The sequence below is a fragment of the Callorhinus ursinus genome, unplaced genomic scaffold (genome assembly GCF_003265705.2).
Source record: "Callorhinus ursinus isolate GAN/ISIS: 27379988/994484 unplaced genomic scaffold, GSC_fseal_2.0 scaffold24, whole genome shotgun sequence".
In the NCBI taxonomy this organism is placed as follows: domain Eukaryota; kingdom Metazoa; phylum Chordata; class Mammalia; order Carnivora; family Otariidae; genus Callorhinus; species Callorhinus ursinus.
In genome coordinates this window covers 1,030,641-1,043,073 of record NW_027397086.1, presented here as the reverse complement: position 1 = coordinate 1,043,073, position 12,433 = coordinate 1,030,641, and the positions used below count along the sequence as shown (strand labels likewise).

General features: G+C 44.5%; 1 protein-coding gene across 1 annotated transcript in view; it reads right to left on the bottom strand.

Annotated features, from left to right (window-relative positions):
- MED27 (mediator complex subunit 27) overlaps positions 1-12,433 on the bottom strand; it is a 208,024-nt gene that overhangs the window by 24,086 nt on the left and 171,505 nt on the right. The window contains exon 5 of the mRNA XM_025888310.2: positions 5,974-6,081. Coding sequence (XP_025744095.1) covers positions 5,974-6,081 — 108 coding nt within the window. The remainder of the gene's footprint in view (positions 1-5,973; positions 6,082-12,433) is intronic.

The window sequence follows — 12,433 nt, the reverse complement described above, 5'->3', positions numbered from 1 at the left end:
GATCAAATTGACTTACTGAAACGAAAAATCAGAATGGCCCAGTATCAGAAGGCAGGGGCTCACCAGCTATGACAATGCCCACTGGCACCGGCATGGCCGCACATCCAGCAAGGACAGACACCATTCACCGAGGACCATGCATGTGGCCTGCACTACACCTGCATTTCCTTCCTTCCTTCCTCCCTCCCTCCCTTTTAAAGATTTTATTTATTTATTTGAGAGGGAGAGAGAGAGAGAGAGAATGAGCGGGGGGAGGGGTAGAGGGAGAAGGACAAGCAGCCTCCACTCTGAGCACAGAGCCCAAGGACACGGAGCTGTGTTAGCTTTCGGAATCCTCCCAGAGATCTGGACGAGGATGATGAAACCATCCCCACCTCCCAGAAGAGGACATGGAGGCTCAGAGAAGTTCAGTAACCTGTCCAACGTCACACAAGGAGTATGTGGTAGAAAATCCAAAACCAGCTCTGCCTCCAGAGGCCCAGCTCTCAACCTGGGAGGAAGACCGCCTTTCAGCTAGAATTCAGGAGGGCTGATTGCGAGCCCCCCGCCAAGTGGTAGCAGCTGTTGCGGGGGGTGGCACTCTTGCAGAAGTTCAACATGACAAATCTGCTTTGAGGCCCGCTCATGTGACAATCATCACCACTGAAATTCGCTTAGCAGCCAGTGAAAATCCTGGCAGCTTCTCAGAAAGTTACCAATTCTTCACTTCAAAAAATAGTACAAGGTACCATAAATTATCTAAAATTGACAATTCCAAATAAAACTCATAAGCCTCACAAGGATCTTCAACTTTTAAAGCTTTGATTTATTAGCATCTTCACCTTGCAAGGTCAACAGGTGATGCGTCAGCAGGGGTAGAGGGCCGTAAACCAGCAATGGTCGGACATTTCTCCATGATTCCCCAAACTTCAAAACCATAAACTTTTACCTGGTCACCTTCTTAATGTGCCCAGTCCTCCCCGGAGAATCAGGAAGTGAACAAGTCTCACCACAGAACTAGTGTTACGGGTCTGCTGTTCTTCAACTTTTCACTTTCGATCAGGACATACCTCTATTACTAGAAACTGCTGAAAAGCACAACTCTGGGCACCATCTGCATGCGAATTAAACCGGAGGCCCCTTCCCCAGCTTTTCCCCCTTCCCCCATAAGTAACAAGAGAACGTTTTTCTGAAGGTCGCCTGAACAATTTCAAAGGCTATAACAAATCAAAACGTTCCCTGCATCTAATATCAAACGGGGCTGATGCCAACACTTATTAGAGAAATCAGATTCAAGCTTCCCCATCCCCCTCGACGCCCCCCCCCCGCCCCCACACACATCCAACTTTGAAGTGGGAAGAATGCGGGGATCAGAAATTACCCTGGAGAGAGCTCTGGCTGTCTTTGAAGGTTCCCTTTGATACCACTATTTCTTTTCCTCTCTTTTGCTAGGAGGCTAAAAGCTGCCTTTTTTTATTGATATGGGGTAATTAATGAAGCTATAGCATTAACATAACCTAAATCCCCTAATAAGATAAATTCAACCGAGACACTTATATTTTTTCAGTTAAGTCTGGTGGGTATAAAATCAGGACAATGGCCAGGTATTCAACCCAAATCTGCCTTTTAACATGCTGAGTCATGGCTCTCTGCGCCTCCCTGGTTACAGTGAATAGCGGGTTGGTAAGTTTTAAAAGCATTTTTACGTTTTATTAGAGGAATTAGTCTACTGGAGTTGGTCTCAAAAATATGCATCCCAGGTAAAGAGGCAACACAATGAGGGCGGCAGCGGTGGTGGTTCCTGCAAAGTGCAAAGTGGTAGCCTTGCTGGGATTCTGACGGGAAAAAAAACCTGCCAGGTCTGGAGATCAGGGCGTGGGGTGGTGGAGGGGACGCCGGGCCACTATTGCAGCAACAGGGATAATTAAACCTTTCCGGAGGTGTTGGCTGCTTTGGGTTCAGACCCCAGCAAGCCTACGGCTTTCCGAGCGACGCCCACGGTATCAGTGGCTGAGCTCTCAGACTGCAGCAAATCACCCCCAGGCAAGCGCTCAGGCACCAGCTCAGCAAATGCAGACCTGCATGTCCGGAACAGCAGAACTGCAAGCAGCAATTTGCTCTTGAGGACCACACCTCAAGCTCCAGGGGCTCCTTCCAAAGGTTATATTTTCTTTGGGATGTGCTAGACATTTCAGCACGTTAATTACACTAAGGCTTACATGTGTATAACTATATATAAATTCACATATACCAGCATTGGTACTCAAAATAGAACACTAATAATGTCTGCATGGTTTTGTAAAGTGCTCTGAAAAAAAGAAGGTACTAATCAAATTGGCTAGGATTCGATTCTGGGCAGAGCGGTTGTTTAGAGAGCGCCTCTGCCAAAGGCGGTTAATGTGCCTTTAACACAACAAACGCCTTGGTCTCTCAGTCTTGCTCTTCCCTGTTTTAGGGTCCCTGCTGACCACTTGGGCCAATGTGTGCAGCTGTAAAATGTAGCAAGAGTCTTCCTGTATCACATTTGTGATATGAATCATAGCAGAATTCAGGTTCCCAGACACACACTCATTTTCTTTCTGATGAACAGAGAACCCACGCTAATCTCTCATTAGGAAGATGCGCGCCGTGTGCACATGCGTATGTGTCTCCTTCATTTTCTGCACTTATAACTACACTCTCGGCTGCTTCTTTTGGTCTTTGTCTCTGGTGTTTGGTTCTCCGCTTTTCCACTCCAGCTAAAGCACTGGCACAACCTAAGCAGGCTTCTCCACTGTCCCTCCCACACAGCGCCGGGCTTCTCCAGCACTCCAGGCACCTGCGGCATCTCCTTGGGACAGCGTCACAGGACAGGGTCTGGGCCCTTGAGGTGCTCCTGGCAGATGGGGGTCTGAGGCCTGGCGGGGTGTGACTGCAGGCAAGTCACTGTACATTCTAGGTCTCAGTTGCCTTCTCTGGAGAGCGATTCTAATTTAAGCAGAACCTAGGACCCGATGACCACTGTGGGCAAAGTTTGCTTATCATGACGCCTACCAGGCCAACATACAGAGTACTCTCAGTGTTTTTATTAATTTCAAGATAGACATGTAAACAAATAACCATGACGTACTAATTCTAGTTCTAGAAAAAGACTGGTCAAAACGCTATGGATGTATTCAGGAGGAGGCTACTTTGTGCCACAGACAGACACAAACCGGGGCCCGCCAGCTGGAGTCCGTGCTCGTGTAAGAGACCCCCAGGAACCGGGGACAGGGTGAGAAAGGGGACGGCAGTAAGCCAGGATGAAGGGAAGAGCTGAGGGTGTCAGGAGGACGAGGAGGACAAAGCATCTCAGGCCGAGGGCACTGAGGGTGCAAGTGAGTGAGAGAGTTGTGGGAGCCACAGACAGCACAAAAGGCTAGAGAGTAAGAGAAAACGTGCTCACAGAATGACATCAGCTGAGGTCAGAAAGGAAGGCAGGGGCCAGATCACCTGGCATTTCTATGTGTTGCTAAGGAGTCTGGATTTTATTCTAGAAGCCAGGGTTTTCAGAAGCATGTTCTGCGAAACGCCAGTGTCACAATATACTGAGAGGAAAAGAAGAAATAATGAATTTGGGGTTCAAATAAGTTAGGAAAATACCGCACACTATATGCTCCTCTTAGGAGATTCACAGGACACAAAGCAAACTAAAGTTTCCAAGAATTTCTATAGCAAAGAAACCTTCTGAACCTTCTCTAATCCTGTGTTTCTCAGACATTTTGACCATGGACCGCTTTGTGTCTAATATCCATTACTATTCTACTTTCTTGCATGTTTTGGGCAACAGGGGATGGTGAAAGCAAGAAATCATACGCTTGGATTTGTATTTTGGGAAGACCGCTCTGGAAGCCAAGTGAAGGACAGACTGTGGGAGGGAAGTAAGACTGGAGACGAGGCATGAGGTGGCCGTGCACTTGCTCCATTGAGGAATAAGGAGAACCTGGAAGAAGGGGAGACGGGGCAGGAGGAGCCCATGTAAGCAGGAGAATCACCAGAACCCGCTGACAGAGACTAGGTTTGGGGGAGGGGAAGGACAGTTTGAGCAATGAGGTGGCGGTACAGTTACCCCAGATGAGGAACAGTGGAGAGAAACCGACTTTCAGGAGGAAGATGGTGAGCGGAGTTTTGGGCGGGCTGAAGGTGAGGTGCAGCACCTGGGGAGGAGAGGTGCCACCTAGACACAGGTCGGGAGTGATCTCTGTGGGCTGACACATGAAACCACGGTATGGGGTGGGCGCATGGGGTGGGGTTGGTTGGGAGCACCTCAGGGGGAATAACCAGAGAGAAATCCTAGAAGCATACATATGTGACAATTTTCTAAATCCCTTGTTTTAAGTGCAGAATAAAAATAGTACTTGTTATTTACTGAGTGGTAACTAGGTGGCTAAGTGCTAAGTGCTTTGCTTTACAGGTCTTAGTTAGGACACTTCCGTGTGGGGCAAATCCGAAGTTAAAGAGATCATGCAAAGTAGGTAAACCCTCACTCCTTAGAATCTAACTTCAGGGAAAGCTTCCTCCCTCTCCTGAGTTTATACCTCTTGTCACACGGTTGCTACTGTTGCTTAGCTTTCTATGTTTCCAGCCTTCTCTCCCCAGTGCACTTGTGGGTCTCTGGAGGGCAAGGACTGTGATTCATACCAGGTGTGACTGAGGAGTTGTGAACCTTGAACAAAGGCGACAAGAACCACACGTCTAAACGGCTGGGCCCAGTGAGGCGGGGGCTCCTGGCTGGGGGTGTTTCTGCTGTTGCTCACTCGTCTAGAGCTGCTCGTGAGAGGGGCCGCTAGGGTTCACAAATCATTCACACGAAGGCCAGCCTGCCCCGGTGACGTGCTTTATTCTCCACAGCTGCTCTAAAGACACTTTGGTTTTTCCAAAAAGAAAACAGAAATCTCCCCTTGAGGAACACTCTGCTTTCAATGGGGAGATCTACGAGAACTTGGCAGAGTCCTTGAAGTAAGAGTAGCTTCCCTCGTTGACAACACTTGTGTGGGATGTGGAGATGCTGGGTTACTTGTTCAAAACACAAATCTCATCATTTTGTGGGTCACAGCTCTTACATAGCACACTGTTATGTGCGAAGCTACATCTGTCACCTTTTTTTGAAGAATCTTCTATCCTCATTATAATGTGGCTTTTGGGTGGTGAGTGCTAGAACTATAGCAAACTTTAAAAATTGTAATGGGCTTCATGAAGAGAAGGGAAAGCTCAGGAGAGAGAGGCAGACAGAGGCTTGGTGCAAGAAGTGGCCGGGGTGCATCCAGGTGGGTATCTCAGGCGGAGCGCTCATTACACTCTGGAAGCCAACACAAATGAAGGCTGTCAGCTCCCATTAGCATCCTCTGATGCTCTCCACAGAGCCATATGGACAGTGTGCAGTCAAGAGAAATTAGGGGTTCACATGGGTGAACTTTCTATGAGACAAATCACCCGTGGAAAGAACTTCTCTTTTTTCAACTGCAGTGTTCAGTATGTACTGCTGAGGATAAGCCACTTCCTCAGGGCTCCTTGTTAGTTTCATAGGAAAAGATCCCGAGCAGGTTGTGTGTCAAAGTAACTCGAATTTTCCTCATGGTTCTAGGAAAAGCAAAATGCCGAAAATGCCAAACCCTGGGCTATTGATGTGCTGTATACTACTGGGCGGGAAAAAAAAAAAAAAAGAAAGAAAGAAATCCATTTCCTCAGAAGACACATTTAATGAGGCAACTGGGGTCTAAGGTGATAAATTAGAAATTCAACTAAGGGCATCAGGCTTAAAGGAAAAAGCAGAAGCTTGATGAAAAATGCAAGGGGAGAGAGAGAGAGAGAAATGTTTTTCTGTAAAACGTTCATCTTCACACTGATAAACCATGCTTGTTGATCATTTCAGCTATGACTGCTAGTGTTTAATGTCATTCATCTGGGACTCTACTACGTTTGTTCTGGGACACAGAAAATAAAGGAAAACGAAACAAAAGACTCCAGAATGCTTACCTTGCCATCTTCTGTGTAGACATTTTCACTATATCCCCTTACTATTGTTCGATCAATGAATAGGCTCCGCATGACGACAATCACTTTCAACACCTTTCCCAAGGTCACCTGTCAAAACACATGCATGCAAACATGAAAACTTACACTCGAACATACAAATGCATGAGGATGGGCAAGACTCTGTGAAGAAGAAAGGATCACTTCTCCCTCTTGTTGCTGAGAGATGCACGGGAGGGCCCTCCGAGGGAAGGCATCCTAAAGTGTTCAGGAACAAGCTCTAAACAAGACCTTCCTACAATCTACACTGAATTTATTTATATTTTTGGCTCATAAATCTCAGGATAAGTTCCATATGTTTAATATCTGCTGGATAAAGTAAAATTTCCTTTTATTTTTTTCAGTCTTAAGATTATCTTTTTCAAAGGCTATCCTAGGATTCTGGCATCCTAGGATTTGGTAAGCACATTTGTTTTCCTATTATTTCATGGCCCTACGTACACCCATGGAATATGTAGAAGAATACAGCAGAGAGATTAAAGGCAGGCACCAAACGCCCACCCGGCTGAACTATCTCTTTATAATAGCTCAGTGTAAGTAGAGAAGCAATACCAAGTAAGCTCTGAAGGTAAATGGAAAGTAGCTGAATTTTATCTCCAAAAAGGAACATGATCCTGGAAATACATTAAGTGCTTTTACTCTCTTAGAATCTAAGCACGTATTATGGATTAAAAAAACAAAAACAAAAACAAAAAACACAAAAAACAAAACCAACACACCTAAAAAAAAAAAAAAGCGCAGCTTCATATCATGCCAGGGAGAAAGTAACTGCTGTGCTTGCTGGAACAAGCTCAGCACTAAGAATAGAAACAGCACCTTCCTTTCTTTTAGGGGCTCATGTGACTCCTGATACCTTGCTACACCTCTTCTGTTCATTTCCCAGTGAGACTCTGGAGGCAGACTAGGAACAGGACCCAGGCGGGGCCCACGGTCCGGCTCGTTTGACAAGGCTCCAATATCAAAGAACGGGCTGAAAAGAGCCCCCGCCCCAATCCAAATCCTGTGATCCAGTATACACTCTGCTGCTGTCGATGCCACCTTCAAGCACCCTCTCCTCACTTCCCCGTTCTCTGCTGTCCGACCGTCCCCAGCAACAACCCTCCTCTTTCCTTGATTAGTCCTGGGTATGAGCAAACATTCCTAGTATCTGGTTCCTTCAACAGCTTTTTTTTTTTTTTTTAAGATTTTATTTATTTATTTGACAGAGGGAGACACAGCGAGAGAGGGAAACACAAGCAGAGGGGAGTGGGAGAGGGAGACGCAGGCCTCCTGCGGAGCAGGGAGCCCGACGCGGGGCTCGATCCCAGGACCCTGGGATCATGAGCTGAGCCGAAGGCAGCTGCTTAACCCACTGAGCCACCCAGGCGCCCCTGGTTCCTTCAGTAACTTCTAAGTGCTGAGAGGATCTCTCTTTTTGTACGCCTAAAATGGTCGGTCCCCAACTATAAACAGGGTAAGAAAAAGAGATGATACCATTATTTACATTTAAGAGAATGTTAATAAAAACATCTCCTTTCTGTATAGTACTTTCAAATATTGCTACACCATGTAACATTTAATGGGCCACCTCTTGGATTACTGGAAATCACTAGATAAGGATGTCCCTAAACCACCGAGGTAGGAGCCCCAACTCTCTCTAGTTCACATGCAGTCTATGGGGAGGAAGGGAGAGAGGGAGGAAGAGAATCAAGTTCACAGTTTTGTAATTATAAGCACTGAAATTAACAGCCTCTCATTGGGCTGCAGTGGAGGTCCAACACGCCGTCTCCAACAGGGCCACCATTTCAACTGCCCATTTTAACTCTCTTTGCTAATAAGCAGAGATAACTAAGCTATTATTTCCTTAAAAAACCAAAGTCTAGCTGACTTTAACCAATAAATTGCCTTTGTCATTTCTCAAGTATTTTAAGGTGGAATTCAGAAAGAAAAACACACTAAAGATACTAGAAATTTTATATTTAATCTTTGTTCTTTTCAAAAGTGAATTTTGGTATTTTAAAGCTAACGAATACTAAAAACTTAGCTAATAAATATGCTTGTTATAGAGAAACCTAAAATTAGGGTAAAAGGGAAGGAAATTATCACAGTCTGCCCTTCAAAACCATTAATATTTAATATTTAAGGGGGATTTCCTTTCAATCCTTTTACTATCAAAGATTTATGGATTTCACAGAAAAGGAGGTCAGACTTTGTGTTACCAGAGGCGGAGGGGCAGGGCAGGGGAATGGAAGCAGGGGGCCAAAAGGTCCAAACGTCGTTACGAGAGAAATGCGTCCTGGGGATTCGATGCGCAGATGCTGACCACATCCAGCACTGCTACAGGTGTGCGGACAGTTGTGCGCAGAGCAAATCCCACAAGTTCCCGTGACAAGGAGAAATTTTTTTCCTTTTCTCTTCTTCCTACAGAATCTACAGGAGAAAATGGATGTTGGCTGAACCTACTGTGGTCATCATTGCACACAAACCACTGTGCTGTCCACCTTAAACTTATACCGTGATGTAAATCAATTACTCTGTAATAAAGCTGGGGGAAAAATGATCTACTGTTTCTGAATTTTTAACATGGTTACAACCGAAACTATATACTTAATTTCAAATCAAATTTTTATTTAAAATTATGATGTAAGCATTGTTCTTTTTTTAAAAAAAATTTTTATTTATTCATTAGAAAGAGACACAGCGAGAGAGGGAACACAAGCAGGGGGAGTGGGAGAGGGAGAAGCAGGCTTCCTGCGGAGCAGGGAGCCCGATGCGGGGCTCGATCCCAGGACCCTGGGATCATGACCTGAGCCGAAGGCAGATGCTCAATGACTGGGCCACTTCTTTATTGCTGTGCAGTCTTCAAAAGTGGCAGTATGTGCTGCCTGGCACTCTACTGAGTGGATATATTTATAATTTCTTTAACCATTCTCCTATTGCTGGACATGAGTTGCTTCCAAGTTTTCCCTAATATGAATATGCCTACAATGTGCACTTCTGTTCACCAAGCTTTTGCTGTGCTTGGGATTATTTCTTGAAGATAGATTTATATAACTGTAATTACTGGGGCCAACAGTACAAATATTTAAAGTCTTCTGATGCAATCTGCCAACGAGAGCCATAAGGGTTATTTATGCCAGCTACAAAGGTACACATGTACCTATTTCACTTCTCTCTTGTCAGTAACAGGTACCATTAAATCAAAACAAAGTAAAATCCATCCCCCTCCTGGAAGGAGCAATTTAGTTAATTTCTTTAACCCATTTATGTATCTAAAATTTTTATAAAAAGATTTATTTATTCTAGAGAGGGACAGTGTGCGCATGTGAGTGGGGGGAGCAGCAGAGGAAGAGAATCTTCAAGCAGACTCTCCGCTGAGCGTGGAGCCCGATGCCGGGCTTGATCCCACATCCCTGAAATCATGACTTGAGTGGAAATCAGGAGTTGGACACCTACCCGACTGAGCCACCCAGGCGCCCCTAACCTAACCTACTGATTATGGAATATTTAAACACAGACAAAAAAGTAAATGAAACCGGAACCTCCACAGACCGCTGCCCCAAACTTCAACAACTAAAGCTCTTGGTAAATCCTGTTTCACCTCCACCTCCACCTACTTTTCCCTTCCTGTGTTACATCGAAACAAATAACAGCCATAGTATCATCATTTTATCTGTAAACATATCCTTCTGTGTCTCTAAAAGGACTCTTAAAACAAAAAAATGCAAGACTACGTTGCCATCCCACATCTCAAGCAACAAGAATTCTTCAGTGTTATCAAAACTCAAGTGGTCAGGGTTCAGATTTCCAACAGTTTCATAAATGGCGCTTTTAAAAAAGTTTGCTTGTGCCAAGATCCAAATCTAGCCCACACAATGTGATTGGCTGACATGTCTCATGAGGCTCTCCTAAACTAAAGGCGCCGCATCTCTACTCCCACCCCCATTTTATTTGTTGAACAAACTGGGTCATTTTTTTCTTTTTCTTTTTTTTTTTCTGTTTCTGTTTTTTTATTTTTTTAAATAATTTTTATTGTTATGTTAATCACCATACATCATTAGTTTTTGATGTAGTGTTCCATGATTCATTGTTTGTGCATAACACCCAGTGCTCCATGCAGAATGTGCCCTCTTTAATACCCACCATCAGGCAAACCCATCCCCCCACCCCCCTCCCCTCTAGAACCCTCAGTTTGTTTTTCAGAGTCCATCGTCTCTCATGGTTCGTCTCCCCCTCCGACTTACTCCCCTTCCATCTTCCCCTCCTGCTATCTTCTTCTTCTTCTTTTTTTCTTACCATATATTGCATTATTTGTTTCAGAAGTACTGATCTGTGATTCAACAGTCTTGCACAATTCACAGTGCTCACGTTAGCACATACCCTCCCCAATGTCTATCACCCAGCCACCCCATCCCTCCCACCCCCCACCACTCCAGCAACCCTCAGTTTGTTTCCTGAGATTAAGAATTCCTCATATCAGCGAGGTCATATGATACATGTCTTTCTCTGATTGACTTATTTCACTCAGCATAACACCCTCCAGTTCCATCCATGTCGTTGCAAATGGCAAGATCTCATTCCTTTTTCTGGCTGCATAATATTCCATTGTGTATATATACCATCTCTTCTTTATCCATTCATCTGTCGATGGACATCTTGGTTCTTTCCACGGTTTGGCTATTGTGGACATTGCTGCTATAAATATCGGGGTGCACGTACCCCTTCGGATCCCTACATTTGTATCTTTGTGGTAAATACCCAGTAGTGCAATTGCTGGATCGTATGGTAGCTCTATTTTCAACTGTTGGAGGAACCTCCATACTGTTTTCCAGAGTGGCTGCACCAGCTTGCATTCCCACCAACAGTGTAGGAGGGTTCCCCTTTCTCCACATCCCCGCCAACATCTGTCGTTTCCCGACTTGTTAATTTTAGCCATTCTGACGGGTGTGAGGTGGTATCTCATGGAGGTTTTGATTTGGATTTCCCTGATGCTGAGCGATGTTGAGCACTTTTTCATGTGTCTGTTGGCCATTTGGATGTCTTCTTTGGAAAAATGTCTGTTCATGTCTTCCGCCCATTTCTTGATTGGATTATTTGTTCTCTGGGTGTTGAGTTTGATAAGTTCTTTATAGATTTTGGATACTAGCCCTTTATCTGATAGGTCATTTGCAAATATTTTCTCCCATTCTGTCGGTTGTCTTTTGGTTTTGTGGACTGTTTCCTTTGCTGTGCAAAAGCTTTTTATCTTGATGAAATCCCAATAGTTCATTTTTGCCCTGGCTTCTCTTGCCTTTGGCGATGTTTCTAGGAAGAAGCTGCTGTGGCTGAGGTCGAAGAGGTTGCTGCCTGTGTTCTCCTTTAGGATTTTGATGGACTCCTGTCTCACGTTTAGGTCTTTCAACCATTTGGAGTCTATTTTTGTGTGTGGTGTAAGGAAATGGTCCAGTTTCATTCTTCTGCATGTGGCTGTCCAATTCTCCCAACACCATTTGTTGAAGAGACTGTCTTTTTTCCATTGCACATTCTTTCCTGCTTTGTCAAAGATGAGTTGACCATAGAGTTGAGGGTCCATTTCTGGGCTCTCTATTCTGTTCCATTGATCTATGTGTCTGTTTTTGTGCCAGTACCATACTGTCTTGATGATGACAGCTTTGTAATAGAGCTGGAAGTTCGGAATTGTGATGCTGCCAGCTTTGCTTTTCTTTTTCAATATTCTTCTGGTTATTCGGGGTCTCTTCTGGTTCCATACAAATTTTAGGATTATTTGTTCCATTTCTTTGAAAAAGGTGGATGGTATTTTGATGGGGATTGCATTCAATGTGTAGATTGCTCTAGGTAGCACTGACATCTTCACAATGTTTGTTCTTCCAATCCATGAGCATGGAACGTTTTTCCATTTCTTTGTGTCTTCTTCAATTTCTTTCCTGAGTATTTTATAGTTTTCTGAGTACAGATCCTTTGCCTCTTTGGTTAAATTGATTCCTAGGTATCTTATGGTTTTGGGTGCAATTGTAAATGGGATCGACTCCTTGATTTGTCTCTCTTCTGTCTTGTTGGTGTATAGGAATGCCACTGATTTCTGTGCATTGATTTTATAGCCTGCTACTTGACTGAATTCCTGTATGAGTTCTAGCAGTTTTGGGGTGGAGTCAAAAGACTCCACCCCCTCACTTTCCAAAAGACCCAAAAGACATATCATATCATATCCAGATATGATACAGTATCATATCATCTGCAAAGAGTGAGAGTTTGACTTCCTCTTTGCCGATTTGGATGCCTTTGATTTCTTTTTGTTGTCTGATTGCTGTGGCTAGGACTTCTAATACTATGTTGAATAGCAGTGGTGAGAGTGGACATCCCTGCCGCGTTCCTGACCTTAGGGGAAAAGCTCTCAGCTTTTCCCCATTGAGAATGATATTCGCTG